Genomic DNA, 19,401 nt, shown 5'->3' with positions numbered 1-19,401 from the left:
CTTTGGTGGCTTAGGTACTCATCACTTCTCTCTATGACAGTCTTCTGAAATTTCTCAAATGGGTACAAACTGAGCAGGTCCAGCCATACCTTAGCAGTGCTCACAAGTAGAGCTAAGTTGGAAGTTCTAGTGAAGGATGTGCCATGACTGCAAAAGACCCTTTTCGGTTTGAGAAAGCCATTTTCTTTCACTGGGGCTGCAGTTTCAGAAGGATGCACATAGCATGATCAGGAAGAAATACAAAGGCCTAAACAAAGGCAGTGGCAGCAAGGATGGAGAAGAAAGAATAATCTTGGGATGGTATGAAGGTAGAACTGACAAAGTTTGATAGCTAGCTAGGGGCGTATCGGAGAAGGGGAAATCAGTGAATCAAAGGTTTCTGATGTGGCTGGGTAAAGAGCATATTATTCTACAAGATAAGAAATAAAGAAGATTAGGTAGGTTTCTTCTAAAGATTAGATTAGGGCTAGACAAGTCCAGGTTTGGCTATGTTGTGCTGGTTGTGTCTATGGGATATCCAAGTGGTGATATGCAGAAGGCAGCTAGATATATGGTGTGTGTCAGCAAAGCTGTGAACTACTGGCATGTGAATAATATTATTCACATGTTATTACTGTTATTCACTTATTGTTATTATTATTATTATTATCAGACATTATTGAGTCCAATTCTATATTTTTAGTATGTGTTTTAACTCTTGCAAGGCCACCAGGGAAATTAACATAAATGGTGTATTCAACAGCACTCTAAGGGTTTCAAAAAATAAAGACATCTTTCAATACTGTACTGTATTTGCATATTTAAATAGAATGATTTAACTATCAGCATCATTTCTATTGTGAACCATATCTGCTGGTTTGTAGCTTCTTGTTCACATGAATGTACCTGGCATCTGGACTGGGTTAAAAAGAGCTACCATGCAGATGGAGAAGGAGAAGAGTGCTCTGGAACCCTTCTTCCATCCAACCTCACTGACTATCACATTTTCCTATATGCATTCTTACTTCCAGCTGCCACAGGGTCATCAAGCCTTAGCTTAAATCAAATGTCCTCTGGCTCCAGGTCCCATGATGAAAAATTTATGGAGTCCTGGACACATTACAAGTTTTACAGCTTTACAGCTGAAATCCTTCAGGTCCTTCTGACCTACTGAAAGAAAAAATATGTTTTATTTTATTGTGATTCCCAAACATTCTTCTAGTGTGTACATTTCTCCTACAGAATGTATATGTTGCTTCCAGCAATGTGTTTTATATTACCTTGAAGAGTAGGGAAGCTCTGATAGAAAGAAACAACTTAGTCTTTTTGCCAGTACAAGAGAAACCAGAACTTGTAATTGGAAGTATGACCAAGTCTATGGATCACTAGTTTGTCTTTCTCTTTGACTGAGAACACTTTATGAGTTGGCAACTACATCCTAATTTGTTTTAAAAACAGTTTATATCCTCCAACTAATGATGTGTTGGTCTTTGGGTCTTTTTATTAAATAATATACATATACACACACCTAAGAACTTTCTCAGGGCTTTAAAAATATATGTTCTTGAAAGGTCCAGGAAATATATGTTCTTGAAAAGATGATGTTGAATTAAACATTTCCTGGGTAATAGGATTTCGAAATCTATGCCCAAACCCAAATTTTCTCTCTCTCTTCAGGAGATTATAAACAACAGTTTGGATGTGCCTTGAAAACCTAAAGGCACTTACCTTGACAATGAAATCTGCTGTGAGTGGTCCAGTCATTCTTAGAATCTCTTTGTCTGGAAATTTCTGGAAGTCCACACTAGAATTGTCCACAAGAAAGGTGCCTGTCGAGCTGAGACTGCTTTCACCTTTAGCCCCCTGCAGGGTTTTGGTTTCCAGATCTACATAGTCAAACACATTTAAAGGAAAGAAAGATGTTCCCAGGGCTACCATAAGCAAGCATATTTCATAAAACAGCCTACAGCTATGAAGGGAGAAGTATCCCCCTTGATACAGCTGACACAGTTGACATTGTGATATAAACAAAATTTATGGGCACCTCTAGATCACAGAGTTTATGTTGCAAATGAAATCATTTTAAAACTCATTGGCCAGGCATTCAAGGCTCCCGATCAAAAGATAATTGACTCTGTGGATGACCTCATTTGGGTGCTCCAATTCATCACAATCCTATTCCTTTCATTAAACCATCTCCCATACATATCTTACTGATTTCGGTCTCTATGGCTCTCTGTCTAGAATTTGCTTTCTGATCTGTGAGATCAAGGGTACTCTCCGAGTTCTCCTCAGCACCCATGTGACTTTATATTCACACATTACCTTGTGTTTATTTGTACTATCTGGTTTCTTACCACATGTGTGCTGTTGTGCAGAAGAAACTAAAGTAATGAGGATGAGGAAGTCCCATTCTTTTTAGTTCTCTCTCTTTAAAATCCTGTTTGGTACCTAATATGGTATTATGTACATATATGATATTTTGTAAGTGTTTAAGAGAGAAAGAGGAACTTCTTGATTCCTGGAGCATTCCAACCTGAATTTGGCCAATGATAAAGTCTATGAAGCATCTTTGATTATAGGAAGTCAGAGCAAGCTGAGGATTATGGTAATTATGCTGCATATTTCAGAGCATATTAAATTCTCATGTGGCTGAGAAATGATTTGGAATAACTTCCCACTGTATGAAGAAAGATAGACTAAGTCAGTGTTTCTAAAACTTGCATAAGAACCCTTAGTTTTGGCAGTGTTTCTTTGGCAGAAGGATAAAATGTCAGGTGAGGCTCTGGGTGGCCTACCCCACATTCAATCAGAATGACTCCCCTCTTCCATGTTTTGCAGATTGGGGTTCTGGGACCTCTTTAGGGTCTCTGGAGGTACTAATGTACCTGTACTAAATTATTCTAAGTGTTGTCTGCTTCACGCTGGAATACCAACAGGTGAAGAATGTTGGATGTTCAATGTCCAGTGAAATGCCCACAACCCTTGGATGAAATCTGTGTAGCCCTTCAATTGGAGTAGGTCAGGCTCCATCCCCTTGCCCTAGAGAGAGGTCCTCACAGAGAGCATAGGGCACATCAAGGGAGAACTGGAGGGGAAACCACAGCTGTTGTAATCAGAGGAAATCCAACAGCATGGGATCTCCTTCTTCTAGCCTTCATTCCTCAAGCTGCCTTACATGTATGTGCACTAATTTGTAGAAATATCTTCAAGACACAAACCAACTTAGTTTTGGGAAAATCCTGGGGGTCTAAGCCTGATATGAGCATCTGATTTAATTTTATCACCAGGCCTCCCAGCTGTACTTCCCAAGGTACTTCTGATTAAAGGTAAGCGGGGGTTGGACCAGACTGCTTAGTCTTGTTCTGGTTTGCCCCTAAATATTTAAGGTTGGTCCCATACTCGACCAGCTTCTGGGAATTAAGTGCAAAGGGTTACAAGAGAAACATGGGGACCTTTATTTACATATTTATATTATATTATATTATATTATATTATATTATATTATGTTATATTTCAAACAAATACCAAATACCAGATACCAAAAAAACCCAAAAAGTTAAGGTACATATATGCTGTCAACATTATGTCTGTTGGGGGAAAAAAAAAAGCAAATTCCATTTTTCTTTCCATCATTTATAAGTATCATCTGCAGCTCTACCTATTGAATTTTTGGGACAATTAAACCAAACAAAGATAATTCTTTAGCTTCTTAGTGATCACATAATTAGGAAAACTGGGAGGCTAATACATTTATAAAAATGAATTTCATCTTAAATGGATTGCTTTAGGTTCTTTCTTCCACATTGAGAAGTCAGTCCCAAACTTGGTGATGATCTCCGCCTGGATGTTTTATTCTGAGCTGGCCTGTCACTGCTCAGAAAAATACTATTTTTGAGTGGGGCTGTTACATGAGCAGTTACCTCTGTCCAATCCTCCAGGGGAAAAGCAAATCATTTGAATGGTGATAGTGTACACACATATATCATCCCTGACATGTGAATACTATATTTTGGGGGGGTTGTTCAGGGTTAGAAAAGAACTTGGATCCATATAAGGTGACTTATCAGTTTCTTTTGGCTTTGCCTGAACTGTACCTTACTTATTCCTTTCCTTCACATGACCCCTCAAATCCTGCCTCTCCCATGAAATGTATTTGTTTTTATTTTTAGAAAGACTATAGTAGACTATCTGAACTTTCACAGGCTCCAATTTATCTTCCTCTTGTTTGTCTTTCTGGAATGATTTCATTTATAATCCAATTGCCAAAAGATAATGCCTGCTACCTAAATTGGTTTCATAGGCATGTGTGTGGGAGGGGAGAAAGAAGAGAAGATGATAGATGGTTCTTAAGGAATCCAGGAATAGTCACAGTGGAGATCAGAAATGCTCAAGGGACCAGCTGAAGAAGCTGAGAAGTCTTTCAGTGTAGCCGAATTTTGTACAAAATACAATATAACTTTCATACCCTCTCGCTGGTTTATAGCCTATAATTTTCTGCTAGTAATTTATGGGTCTACATCTAAATAATACTAAATGCTAATAACAAAAAAGAGAAGATATGGCTGTGTACTACTGCCTTGCCATGACTGAAGATCAGTTCTTTCTAAATTCTGGTGGAACCATGTTACCACTTGATCTTTAGGGGTCTGATTACCCTTCAGTCCTGAATCCCAATAGCTATCTTTAATATATAAAGGCTTTGCATTTTCTTTAGTACATGGGATGTTTAGTTACACCACAATAGTTTTCTTTAAATGCCCCAGGGTTAAAGTTGTTTGATGCTTCTATATTCCCCTGAATTGATAAAGTAATGGAACATGAGAATAGAAAGAAAGAAGAAAGAAAGAAAGAAAGAAAGAAAGAAAGAAAGAAAGAAAGAAAGAAAGAAAGAAAGAAAAGGAAAGAAGGAAAGAAAGAACGGACGAACATAGGAGAGGGAGGGAAGGCTGGAAGGAAGAGGAAAAAAGCAAGGCAAGAAAAAGATGGAGACTGATCGGAGGGGAAGAAGAGAATGAGAAATAATATGCACAAAAACATAAACATGTGCTTAACTCATGAACAACCTACTGGGAGCATCTATTTTGTGTTTTTTAGGATGACTGTGGTTAGAGATAATTACCCTGAGGTTTTTGCTATCTCATCAGGCAGCCAAAAGATAAACAGAAGCACTCAGAATATCATATTATGATAGAGTAGAAAGATTTGCACTTCTGTATTTTAATCTCTTCTGGGAACAAAAAATAATAATGACTAAAATTCCCAATACTCAAAGGAAAGCAACTGAGTTTACTTACACAAGTGATCAGGTCCTTTTAAGACAAGGCGAATATGTCTACTTCCATAGGGAATAGCAACCACAGTATCATCCACTAGAGAGAAACAAAGCAGTATCTTTAAACCACATAATTTGATACAAAATTATTGATTGGCTCCTATATAAAGGCACTGACTTATGTACTCCTCTAAATGACAATTTTTAAGTGCCTGAAATATGAACACTAATATTTGGGAATCAAAATTTCCATTTTCCTCAAAATAAAATACGCCAGTGAAGTTGGTCACTAGATAACTTACGGTTGATATGGCCACCATATGTGGATATGGATATATATATATATATATATATATATATATATATATATATATTTGATAGATTGAGAAATGAATTTGTAAGTTTTCATTTCTGATTTTAAAACTGGTTTTATACTGCCAAATTTCTCCAGATTACAAAATGAAAATAAATTGTAATGTCCAAAGAAGGACTTTATTATATCAAAACCTGGATTTCTTTCTAGCAAAGCAATGATCTTGGATTAGTAGGACACATAAGAATGGGAGAAAACAAATTTGTTTGCATTTGTGAAATACCTCGAGGGCAGAAATCATGCCTTCTGGTTCTTTCATATCCTTCACCCTATCTACATCTATATATACCATATATAGTGTCTCAGAAATGGCTATGAACATTTCCCCCCACATACTCTCTCTGCTTGAAACTTAAAAAAGAATTTTTTTTTGGCTGAATCACAGATAATTTAGAAATGGGTTACTTTCACCCTACTTGCAAACTGAGCCTCAATTCATTGGAAGCAGTCCCCAAATCTACATTTTTGAAAAAAAAATTAGGTATATTACATGCACTGCAAACACACCACCGACATTCTTGTGACATTTGTGACAACAATACCTCACATTTTCATGCCACTGAAGAGTTTCACTTACACTTAAATTATACTATTTACCCCTTCACCCAAAACTTGTAACATAGGCAAAGGGGATGCTACCATCCCCAGTTTATGATGAAGAAATGAAGCCTCTGAGAAGTTTAATGAGTAGCCAATGGTCAAAAAATAGGAGAGCGTTCCAGAAGACAAGGGGGAAAGTAAGTATTTTTAAATTCACCAGCATATTCGCAAGCTCTGTGGGATTCTCTGTTTCACATATGTATTTCTAATATTAAATATTATCATACTCTTTGGAAAAATTTAGTTTCAATAAGAGTAATCCTGGGGCGCCTGGGTGGCGCAGTTGGTTAAGCGTCAGACTTCAGCCAGGTCACGATCTCGCAGTCCGTGAGTTCGAGCCCCGCGTCAGGCTCTGGGCTGATGGCTCAGAGCCTGGAGCCTGTTTCCGATTCTGTGTCTCCCTCTCTCTCTGCCCCTCCCCCGTTCATGCTCTGTCTCTCTCTGTCCCAAAAATAAATAAAAACGTTGAAAAAAAAATTAAAAAAAAAGAGTAATCCTAAAAGGTACCCATTTTTCTGAAACTTAACATCATCCTGTCTTTAAGAGAATTTGATTTCAATAAACGAACCTCAAAAGTTCTCTAACTTCTCTGATCCTTAGTTTCCTCATTTGTAAAACAGGGAAAATGACACTTCCTGCATAATATTGTTGTGAAAAGATACAGAGATTGATATCGATATATAGCATGGAACACAGGAGGCATTTTATAAATATTACTTTCCTCCTTCTATTCCAAATATCCTTAAGGACAGAAACTGAGAGACTGTTTATTTTTACTATGTTTTTAAACCCTCCGAGGCCCCAGCACATAGCCAGTTGAATGAGAACGAAGAATCATATGCTCTCAATTCTTTTCCTAAGGAGGTTACATTTATCAAGTCCTCTACAATATTGAACATTCCACTCACACTACAGCCTTCTAGCTGTTTTTAATGTCATACATTGTTGAAGAAAAGGCTGAATTTCAGATAGCCAAGAGTTTGTGGCATATAAGAAGAAAAAAAAAACATGTAAGGGGAATACAGAAAAGGAACAAAAAATATTCAGTCTGGGCCCATAGAGCGTTAAATGCCTTGCATAAAGACATGGATTTTTAAGTTTACAAAAGAAACTCAAAGCAGTTAAAACAATGGGATTTCTGGAAATAGAAAGGCTTTGTTTATCCACAGGTCATATAAAGTGCAAGTAAAAGGGACGCTTTCTGTTCGTCCCTGCAATGCTCAGCGGCAGTCTTCTGACCCACACACTACTCAGGCAGCCTCCCTCTTGTTCTGTTGAGAAGGGACTCACATTCCACATGCTGGGGCATTCACCCCAGCTTCTGGCTGATACGCTAACTTTTGCATGCTCCCCAAAGAAGAAGGGGAGAAACCCAGAGGGTTGTTGGGGGAAGAGGCTACGATGGAGACTGCGCTTGCCTAGTCAAAGCGAAACAGGGAGCAACTCAAGCTGGTACAAACTTGAAGAGTCAGCAGCACATGATACAAGAGGTATGAAGAGTCATAGTCTATTCCTGTATGGTTCTGTAAGAACTCATGGGCACCTAGCAGCTCATCAGGCAAGCAGCAAATTCATTATTTATTCCACAAATATTTTTTTAGTGTCTCCTGGTGTCAGGCCCCATGTCAGGCACCAGAGATTCAGTGACAAAAAAGGCAAGCAAAGCAGCAGCCGCACAAAATGGTCCAAGAAGAAGGGACCTAAGACAAAATCTGGAAAAACACTACACGCTATACCCCGTTCATGGAAATTCACAAAGCACGTTGATTTCTTAGAAGCCCTGAACCAGAGAACCTCATTTCATTCTATTTAATCCAGTGTATCCCCAAAGGGTTTACCCAGAGAAATTGTTTATATATATTATCTACTAACACTGGTTGATACATCTCAAAATATGATTTAAGAAATGGTGATCTTAATTTGACAAAAGACAGGAAAAAAATGAATTGCATATTCTGAATGTTGATAAAAAGCCACTCTTTGAGTTGTATATGTATTAGTAATGGTCTTGTTTAAGGATAAATTCTCAATTATTAGGGTTGGGGGAGCTCTTCTATTTGGCAGCTATTACAGTAGTGAGTACAGAATGGTGTTTAAGATATTTGAGAATGTGTGGGCAGTCTGGCTTCATCACCTGCCTCCTTAGTGTTTAATTCATTAGGTTTGGCTGGTGAGGCAGGTGCTCCATCCTCTCTCACTGTGATTCACATTCATCCGGGTGCCCTTTTCAAAAAAGGCACACTGCTCTATGATCAAGTGCATCTGTCCTAATCTATTCTGGCTTTTTGACAAAACCATAATGCTAATCTTTAGGACACATTTCTAGGTTATTAATCAGCAATTCTAGAAGACCTGCTTCAGAGATCAGATGACCTCTTTCTCAATTAAATTGATAAGCTTTCCCTGGAAATCATAAATGCTGTCATTTCACAAATATGGATTGCAAATGCTCTTTCTCAAGAAAATTGTTCTCAAAGATTGTACCTAAAATATTTTGTCAAAAATCATAGCTATATGTGTATTCCACATCTTTCTTTTTTTATTTTTTATTATTTTTTTGATATGACATTTATTGTCAAATTGGTTTTCTTTTTTTTTTTTTTGATGAAAATTGTCTTTTTATTCTTCATCAGTAAAATTATTAGAAAACATTGGCTTTTTTATGGCTTTTTAATGGCTTTGTTTTCCTTTTTTTTCTTTTTTTTTTAATCAAACTTTTATTTATTTTTTTTAATGAAATTTATTGACAAATTGGTTTCCATACAACACCCAGTGCTCATCCCAACAGGTGCTCTCCTCAATACCCATCACCCACCCTCCCCTCCCTCTCACCCCCCATCAACCCTGTTTGTTCTCAGCTTTTAAGAGTCTTTTATGTTTTGGCTCCCTCCCTCTCTAACCTTTCTTTTTTTTCTTCCCCTCCCCCATGGTCTTCTGTTAAGTTTCTCAGGATCCACATAGGAATGAAAACATATGGTATCTGTCTTTCTCTGTATGACTTATTTCACTTAGCCTAACACTCTCCAGTTCCATCCACGTTGGTACAAAAGGCCATATTTCATTCTTTCTCATTGCCACGTAGTATTCCATTGTGTATATAAACCACAATTTCTTTATCCATTCATCATTTGATGGACATTTAGGCTTTTTCCATAATTTGGCTATTGTTGAAAGTGCTGCTACAAACATTGGGGTACAAGTGCCCCTATGCATCAGCCCTCCTGTATCCCTTGGGTAAATTCTTAGCAGTGCTATTGCTGGGTCATAGGGTAGATCTATTTTTAATTTTTTGAGGAACCTGCACACTGTTTTCCAGAGCAGCTGCACCAGTTTGCATTCCCACCAACAGTGCAAGAGGGTTCCAATTTCTCCACATCCTTGCCAGTATCTATAGTCTCCTGATTTGTTCATTTTAACCACTCTGACTGGAGTGAAGGTGGTATCTGAGTGTGGTTTTGATTTGTATTTCCCTGATGAGGAGCGATGTTGAGCATCTTTTCATGTGCCTGTTGGCCATCTGGATGTCTTCGTTAGAGAAGTGTCTATTCAGGTTTTCTGCCCATTTCTTCACTGGATTATTTGTTTTTCGGGTGTGGAGTTTGGTGAGTTCTTTATGGACTTTGGATACTAACTCTTTGTCCAATATGTCATTTGCAAATATCTTTTCCCATTCCATTGGTTGCCTTTTAGTTTTGTTGATTGTTTCCTTTGCAGTGCAGAAGCTTTTTTCCTTCATGAGGTCCCCATTTTTGCTTTTAATTCCCTTGTCTTTGGGGATGTGTCAAGTAAGAAATTGCTGCGGCTGGTGTCAGAGAGGTTTTTTTTCCTGCTTTCTCCTCTAGGGTTTTGATGGTTTCCTGTCTCACATTCAGGTCCTTTAACCGTTTTGAGTTTATTTTTGTGAATGGTGTAAGAAAGTGGTCTAGTTTCATCCTTCTGCATATTGCTGTCCAGTTCTCCCAGCACCATTTGTTAAAGAGACTGTCTTTTTTCCATTGGATATTCTTTCCTGCTTTGTCAAAGATTAATTAGTTGGCCATACTTTTGTGGGTATAATTCTGGGGTTTCTATTCTATTCCATTGGTCTATGTATCTGTTTCTGTGCCAATACAATGCTGTCTTGATGATTACAGCTTTGTCCACATCTTTCTATAGAGTATTTTAGATTTGTTTTTCAATCTTATCACATGTGGATTTTCTGTGTGATTCATTGCTATATCAGAGAAAGGTGATAATGATCATTTTTGAAGAGGCAGGATTTCCTATTCTGATATCTGAGTTTGCCTTATTTTTAGACCTGTTGATATGTTTATGTTTTTAAGGAGTTTTCCCTCTAAGTCTCTGGGACTAGTAATTTTCTTTAACAAAAGAGTGATTGTTAATGCAGTTGGCTACATATAGAAATAGTATATATAGTAATAGCCTGCCAATCTAAGGAGGTTTTAATAGTATATTTTTTATCTTCATGCCAATTTTATTACTCTTAAAACATACCCAATAAAATAAGCGAAGCTGAGCATTTGAGCCCTTGAAAATTTCCCCCAGAGGTTATCAGTAATTACACAATGGAGGACACACACATAACACACAAAACAAGACACATCCTGCTGGACTGTTGGGAACTTCATCCTTACAGTTGCCTAGGTCAAAAACTTTGGAGCCATCCTTGACTTCATATTCGTATATAATCAGTTAGAAAGTCCTATTGCTGTAGGAGTCAAAATACCATATTTCATTGATTCTAAGAAGAACAGTCTTTCACATTTTAATGTATGTGAAATCAGAATGCATCCCATGATCAATGCTGCATTATATTCTCTCACCAAGGCAGTAGTCCTGCTTTAGTTACCTTTGCTTGTACAGTTGCTAGCACTAAAACAACCGGTATCAAACTTGCAAAATGGGTGTCAGAAGCTTGGAAGAAGATTCTAAGATAATAGTGGAACACATTTATTTAACCTTTTGGAACTAAACAGTTATGGAGGATGTAGGGAGATGAGGAATCAGAAGTATTTAATAACATTGCCAAAGTGCAGTCAAAACCCAGCTAGCCATACACAACTGCAAACTTGAATTAAGAGCCCATCATTAAATCTTCTGGTTCCTCGGTGCCTTGCTGGCTCAGTTGTTGAACATCTGACTTTGGCTCAGGCCATGGTCTCATGGTTCGTGAACTCGAGTCCCACATTGGGTGAACATGAGCCCTGCTTCAGGTGAAGCCCATCTCTCTCTCTCTCCCTGTCTCTCTCTGTCTCTGTCTCTCTCTCTCTCTCTCTCTCTCTGTCTCTCTCTCCTTGCTCACTTGCACCCTCTCTCTCTCTCAAAAAAAAAAAAAGACTTCTGGTTCCTGACAAGATCAAATAACAGCACCCAAACTCAATATTCTGCCTGGAAACAACCAACAAGCCAGAAATTTATATAAAACCATGGCTTTCATGACACTGGATATCAAGTAAATAAGGGCAGCAGTCCCTGAGAATCAGGAAACAAGGTAGGTGAGCCTTAACATTGCCCCAGCTTTGAAAGACTTTCCAGGCTGCCCCTCAGAAGGTGGAAACTCCAAGCCCGGAGGATTCCCTGAGTTTAGGAGACAAAGCCAAGAATCCAAAAAGATCAGTGGCTGGAGTTTGAATGACAGACTATCAGAGAGAAGAGAGCAACACAGAGACAATTCTGATGATTTAAGAGTATTCTCCCATCATGCTGTACACCTCAAACTTGTACAGTGATACGTACCAATCATTTCTCAGTAAAACTGGGAAAAATATTTACATGACATACTAATAATATATGCTATTATATATTTAAAAATATTCTCTTTGGGTAACCAGCAGCATAACCATGCAAATCAGAACATGGGTATAAAGAAACTACCTGAGGCTAGGGAAATAACAGCACAAAAAAATTATAGAGATGAGTATCTGGCATGCAGATAGGGCTGGGAATAGTATCTTGTCCCACTAGTCAGGCTAGAAAACTTTATAATTCATGGGACACTGAACATTCAAAGGGTCTTACTTTAGTAGTAGGGGACAATTAGCACTAGTCAAACATGGTTTTAGTTTTGCCAACCAAATTTTAAGACCCCCAAAGATCAAACTGATTCCAAGTAACTTCATTGCTTCCAGAACAAAACTCAAAAACATATATAGGAATACAAAAATATCTAGTATCCAAGAAGATAAAATTTGCAATATTGGAATCAGGTCAGAAATTACCAGTATGCAAAGGAGCCAAAAAAATTACAGCCCATACTGAAGGGAAAAATCAATCCATCAAAACACAGGAGAGACATTAAAATATTTACTATAACTTTATTCCATATATTCAGGAACTTAAGTACACACACACACACACACACAAATCTCTAGGCCCAGAGAATTTCAATGGTGAATGATGCAAAGCATTTAAAGAATAAATAGCATCAATATTATGCAACCTTTTCCAAAAAACAGAGAAATCACTTCCCAACTCATTGTATGAGGTACCCAAAGATGGTGTATGAAAAGCACACTACAGAAAACTATCTCTCATGAGCATAGATGTAAAAAACCCTCAAACAAAACACTGGCAAATCATATCCAATAATCTATATAAAGAATAATACACTATGGCCAAGCAGAGTTTATCCCAGGAAAGCAAGACTGCTTCTTTGTTTGAAAATCAATTGATATTATCCATCACAACAAGTCTAAGGAAGAAAAACCACATGATCACATCATTTGAGACAGAAAAAGCATGACGAAATTCAACATCCATTCATCATAATAACTCTCAGCAAATTAGGAAGACATAAGAACTTCCTCAATGTGATAAAAGGTATCTTCAAAAAACCTACAGCTAACTTCATACTCAATGGCAAGAAACTGAATGCTTTCCCTCTTATAATTGGAAAAGAGATTAGGATATCCATTCTTGCTTCTTCTATTTAACATCATATTGAACATCCCTGCCAGGGCAATGAGGCCATAAACATAAGTAAGTGGCTTATGACATGATATGGAAGAAGTAAATCATCCTTATTTATAAAACAATGTGATTGTTTATGTAGAAATTCCAAAAACTCTCAGAGCTAGTAACTGGATTAGCAAGTTCGCAAAATACACAGACAACAGACAAGAATAAACTATCAATACACAATTGGAAATTGAAATAAAATACCACGCAATAGGGCAAAAAATTCAAAGAGGTACAAATTTAACTAAATACAGATATGTATGCTGAAAACCAATAAAAGCTGATGGAAGGAATGAAAAAAAAAGACCTAAAGAAATGGGTAGCCATCAAATGCTCATAGGTTAAACTCCCCACATACCAATTTATAGAATTAGCAAAATTGTAAATCAAAATTTCAGCAGGATTTTTTTTTATAGATATAGACAAACAGATTGAAAAATTTATACGGGAAGGCAAAGGAATTAGAACAGAATAGCCAAATGACTTTGAGAAGAAGGGCAGAGTTTGAGGAATCAAACTACTTGATTTTAGGACTTACTTTAAAGCTATAGTGGCCAAGACAATGTGGTACTGGTGAAGAATTGACACATAGAGCAGAATAGAGAGTCCAAGAAGAGACCCATGCACAAATGGCCAGTGGACTTTTGACAAAGTTTTAAAGGGAATTCAAGACAGAATAGGTCATCTTTTCAACAAATGGGGCTGATAGAGTTGGACTTTCTAATACCAAAAAAAAATAACCTAGATATATCTTATAATACCAAGATATACTTTACAAAAAAAATTAACAGAAAATAGGTCATTGATACAGGGCTAAAATATAAAGCTGTAACACTTTTAGAAGAAAATATAGGAGAAAATTTGTGACCTGGGATTAGGAAAGGAGTTCTTTAATACAATGTTAAAGGCACAGTACTGGAAAGAAAAAACTGATAACTGGTCTTTATCAAAATTAAAAGTTTTTGCTCTATGAAAGCTAATATTAAGCAAGTTTTAGAGTAACTATTGAGAGAAAATATTTTCAAATCACATATCTGACAAAGGACTTGTAACCAGAATGCATAAAGAATTCTCAAAACTCATTAGTAGGAAACCAAGCTACCCATTTAAAAACTGGGCAAAGGACTTTAACCAACATCACATCAAAGAAGAAATAAGCACCTGTGTAGTGGGCAGCATAATTTTGCCCCCTCACTCCACCAGAGATGCCCATGTTTTAATCCCCAGAACCTATGAATATGTTATGTTAAGTGGAAAGGGGGAATTAAGATTGCTGATGAAATTAAGACTGGTAATCAGCTGACTATAAAATAAAGAGATCATCTTGGACTATCTGGGTGGGTCCAATGTAATCACAAGTGTTCTTTAAATTGGACGAGAGAGATGGAAGAAGACATTGGAGGTAGAAGGAGATGTGAAGATTTTACACTGCAAGCTCTAATGATGCCAGGCAACTTAGATAATCTAACAAGCTAGAAAGGCAAGATCAAAGAAAATGAATGAACTCTTAGAGTTCCAGAAGGAACAGAGCTCTGCTTAACATCCTGATCTCAGCTTAGCAAGACCCATTTCAGACTTCTGAACCTCCAGAACCATAAAATAATAAGTGTGTTGCTTTAAGACACTAAGTTTGTGGTAGTTTGATACAGTAGCAACTGGAAACTAATAGAAAATGAAAAGATATTCAACATCATTAGTCACCAGGAAAATGCAAATGAAAACAATGATGATATACTACTTACTATGCACCAATTAGAACTGCTGAGATAAAAAAATACTGGCAATATTAAGTGATGGCAAGAATGTGAAGCAACTGAAACTCCTACACATTGTTAGTAGAAATGCAAGATAGTAATCTACTCTGGAAAACTGGCAGTTTCTTAAAATGGTAAATATATACCTACCATATGATCTAGCCATTATACTCCCAGGAATTTACCCAAGAGAAATGCAAGCACATGTCCATATGAAAATGTGTATATGACTATTCACAGCAGCTTTATATATAAGACCTCCCAAGTGAAAACAACCCAACCTCTCTGTAAACAGGTGAATGGAGAAACAAACTACGGTATGTCCATACACTGGAATTACTATACACTAGTGATGCATGCTACAATATTAATGAATCTCAAAATAATTATGGTGAATGAAAGAAGCCATCTGGAAAATAGCATATATTGTATAATTCCATTTATATAAAACACAACTAAATCTATAGTGACAAAAAGAAGATCTGTGGTTGCCAGGGGACAGAGGCAGGAGAGCAGAAGGGATGAATTACAAGGGGCACAAGAAAGTTTGGGGGATGATGGATATGTTTATGAGCTTGATCATGGAGATGGCTTCACAGATATATGCACAAAGTCAAACACTTTAAATATCTAGTTTATTGTATGTCATTTATGCCTCAATACAGCTGGTTAAAAAAATAATCCAGTACCAATGGATTTTATTTCTTTCATGGATTCATTTAAAAATGCTGTATTACAAGTACCCCCATGACATGTGGAAATAGAGTCCAAAATGATTAAAAAGAAATTGAAATTTGAGAAAAAGTTTTATTTTAGCTTTATTTACCAACTTATGAATTTATTTCAGGTTTTCTGTATGTATGGGTAATACATAGTTTTTAAAAAATCCATATCTAGAGGCACCTGGGTGGCTCAGTCAGTTGAGCGTCTGACTCTTGATTTTGGCTTGGGTCATGATTACAGGGTTGTGAGATTGAGCCTCGAGTCAGGCTCTGTGCTGAGTGTAGAGCCTGCTTAAGAATCTCTCTCTTTCTGTCTCTTTCCCTCACTCTCACTTCTCTCTAAAATAATTTTTTAAAATGTTAAAAAATGTTTAAATCTCAAGTAGATTGTTTAAGAGCTATCAAATAAGAACCCTAAGTTGTCAGGAGGCATTGTGTCACAGTCTCTTAATTTTCTTTCTTGTGGTGCATAAAATACTGGCACATCTTTTAATCAGTGATGTCTTAGATTCAAAGAAATGCAGTATATTCAGAGTTGAATCACTTAACACCTCTATCACTCCTACCATGGTTTAAGTTGTCATCATTCCAGGACTGGCTTACTGTGACAGCCTCTTGACCACTTTTCTTACTTCCATAGTTGGACCAACTGTAGTCTATTCCCAACACAGTAGATAGAATAATGCTTTTAAAAATAAATCAAGTCATTCCTCTACTCAAAATCCTCTTGTTAATTCTCATCTCATTCTGACTAAAAGCCACAATCCTTACAAAATCCTACAATATCTGCACCATTCTTCAGCCTGTCTCACAACCCTGCTGCTTTCATGATTTCCTCTAGCCATCTTTAAACTTACTTTACTTTAGGGGCACCTGGGTGGCTCGGTTGAGTGTCCGAATTTGGCTCAGGTCATGATCTCACGGTTTGTGAGTTCGAGCCCTGCGTCGGACCCTGTGCTGACAGCTCAGAGCCTGGAGCCTGCTTCTGACTCTGTGTCTCCCTCCCTCTCTGCCCCTCCCCCACTCATGCTCTGTCTCTCTCACTCTCAAAAATGAAAAAATGTTAAAAAAAATTTAAACTTACTTTACTTTAGTCAAATTAGCTTCTTTGCACTTCCAGAAATATGCCAAGGATATGTCTACCTCAGGGCCTTAGTACTTGCTTTTCTCTATGACTGGAAATCTTTTTCCCTTGACTTTTGCATGGTGACCTCAGATCCTGGTTCAGATGCCACCTTATCAGTGAGTCCTTTTCTTACTAACCTGTTGAGTATTGCAACTCCCTGTAACACACTTGGCTGGCAGCCCATCCCTATCTCTTGTTCTTCCCTGCTTTACTTTTTTCCAAGACTCCTACCACCATATGACACACACACATTTTATTTAGTTATTTGTTTTGTCTGTTTTTTTGTTTTTTGTTTTTTCTTTTTCTTTCTGTCCCTCAGGAGCCTTAGGCTATCCAGGTGATTTCAAAACACACCAATTCATATGAGAGGTTTGCAAAGCTGGAGATATTAAATTGATAGCAAATAGGCTGGCTTTAGTTCTAAGTATATATTGCATACACTTGGAAAATATGTAATAGGGTACAAGCCAATACAATTTGCAAGAAAATGAGCCTTTAATTTCAAGAATCAAAAGTTAATGTTAGTTAAACTTATTCTTTTTTTGTTGGGCTGGGAAGTTGAAGTGACCGGGAAAAATGGAAAGACCGAATGCTATCAGTGGACAGCCTTTGCCTTTAAAAAAGGGGAAAATGTGCCTTGATCTCTCTTTCTTGTCTGTATTTGTATTAGGCAATTATAATGTCTTTTGATACAAAGATGGTTTCTTTTTTATGTGCCAGCAAATGGCAGCCATTGGATAAGTTTCTCCTACTTCTCTTTTTCCTTCTGGCACTTCCCGCCATGGTCTTTCTCCACTCTTCTGTTTTCTCTTTGTTCCCCCAAGGCTTGATAACATTAAAAAAATCTTGGATATAAGTTCAGAAGAAAATGAGTTCAATGTGGGGAATCTGAGTGCTAGGAGTTCGAAGAGAGCATGTGGCTGGCTTACAGTGCCTTTTGGCAGAGTGCAGGGGACAGATCTGGAACAGCTCCTCCAGGCCTTCACGGGTGGGGAACTGCTCACCTGGCCAGCACACTGGGCCCCGCAGAGCAGCCTAATCTTCCCTGCCTGTGGGTCACTCACAGTCTGTAAATATAGGGTGGAAGATTCTTCTGGGGTGGAGAAAACGTAAATGAGGCAGTTTGTTCAGCATCTGCTATACATTGTGGCGAGGTACATGCATATGTTGGGCTTTATTCAGATAAATCATTTTGTCATGAGGCATCGTCAGTGCTAAGGTAAATGAATCAATTGTGTTTTGTCATTATGGATAATCATCAGGTTGTGTATTATATAATTTACCTATTCTTGGTCCTGAATTGAGTGCTTTTCATTGAAATACCTGTTGGCAGACCTGGGGATGACTTATGGCCCTTAGTTCGCTTCAATTTGTTCTTTCAGAGCTTCTCCACATTGTTCCAGTGATTCAGGCCCCAGAGGTCCCTGATGACACCCTAACAGGAGGGTAAGAGGACTATCTATCCAGGCAGAGTGTTTAGGCAGATAACATGAATGGGAATGCAAGGAAGATTCCCTACCTTTACCCCTGGCCCTGCTACAGAGCAATTACTGCACAAGACAGCACAATCTCCTTTTTTTGTGCCTAGCAGAAATTCCTAGATTCCTAGATAACAAGCATTGATTCAATTATGTGACATAAATAATTAGAAAGACTTTAACTCTTCTAGGGTTTGTTTTCCATATAAGTGACTTTTAAAATGTAGCTTTCCCCCTCCCTCAAATATTCCACCATGACTTCAGAGATTTACAAAAGAATTATGCTTCTATCCTCTGGTTTTCATCTTCCAAATTCTTTAATTTTTCATCTTATAGAAAGAAGCTACCAACATACGAAAGAAAAAAATCTCACCTGAATGTACTATATCAATGTCTAACTTACCTCATCCTTCATTTTCTCTGCCAGAGTCTCTCTCCCCCACAGATTCACATTTTTCACTGCCTGCAGGGGTGTTAGAATGTAGAGTTCCCTGAGCTGGTACCTCCAATGTTTCTGGTGTTTAAAAGTCCCTAGTCTTTCTGGCTACTACCTTTTCTTCCCTAGAGCCTATTCCTTTGAGCAAACTGCCTTTTTCTGACTTTGGGAATAATTCTCTAGCACACACTGCCTTTTTTCTTGACCTACAAGTCCATTTAAAGCCACAGACCCCACCAAATGTCAACTGTTTTTTCCCAGCTAGTCAACAAGTAGAGAGAACAAAACCACATTCAGTAAAGATATTCCTTCTCAGTTCCCAAGCCAGGGGAGACACATGCAAAGATACTCAAAGATCTATTAAAGGATTCTGGATAATGGCAAAATCTGGAGACAGTATACCAAGCAAGGTCAGATTATTCTAAAAATATATGTCTTAGAGTACAAGAGATGCCTTATTTCTTTTTTTTTTTAATGTTTATTTATTTATTTTGAGGGAGGGAGGGAGGGAGGGAGGGAGAGAGAGAGAGAGAGAAAAAGAGAGAGAGAGAGAGTGAGAGAGAAAGAATCTCAATTAGGCTCCATGCTGTCAGCACAGAGCCTGATGCAGGGCTTAATCTCACAAACTGTGAGATCATGACCTGAGCCAAAATCAAGACTTGGATGCTTTACCGACTGAGCCACCCAGGTACCCCAAGAGC

General features: G+C 37.7%; 1 protein-coding gene across 6 annotated transcripts in view; it reads right to left on the bottom strand.

Moving 5' to 3' along the window:
* ADAMTSL1 (ADAMTS like 1) overlaps positions 1–19,401 on the bottom strand; it is an 890,060-nt gene that overhangs the window by 231,376 nt on the left and 639,283 nt on the right. For 4 of the 6 annotated variants that reach the window (XM_043567319.1, XM_043567318.1, XM_043567321.1 and 1 more), the window contains 2 exons: positions 5,277–5,351; positions 1,708–1,865 (listed from right to left, as the gene is read on the bottom strand). In XM_043567319.1, the coding sequence (XP_043423254.1) occupies positions 1,708–1,865; positions 5,277–5,351 (233 nt within the window). The remainder of the gene's footprint in view (positions 1–1,707; positions 1,866–5,276; positions 5,352–19,401) is intronic. The other 2 variants (XM_043567320.1, XM_043567323.1) reach the window with 1 other exon arrangement.

This window comes from Prionailurus bengalensis, chromosome D4 (genome assembly GCF_016509475.1).
Source record: "Prionailurus bengalensis isolate Pbe53 chromosome D4, Fcat_Pben_1.1_paternal_pri, whole genome shotgun sequence".
NCBI classification, from domain to species: Eukaryota; Metazoa; Chordata; class Mammalia; order Carnivora; family Felidae; genus Prionailurus; species Prionailurus bengalensis.
Note: the sequence above shows the minus strand (reverse complement) of the source record. Positions and strands in the feature narration are given on the sequence as shown.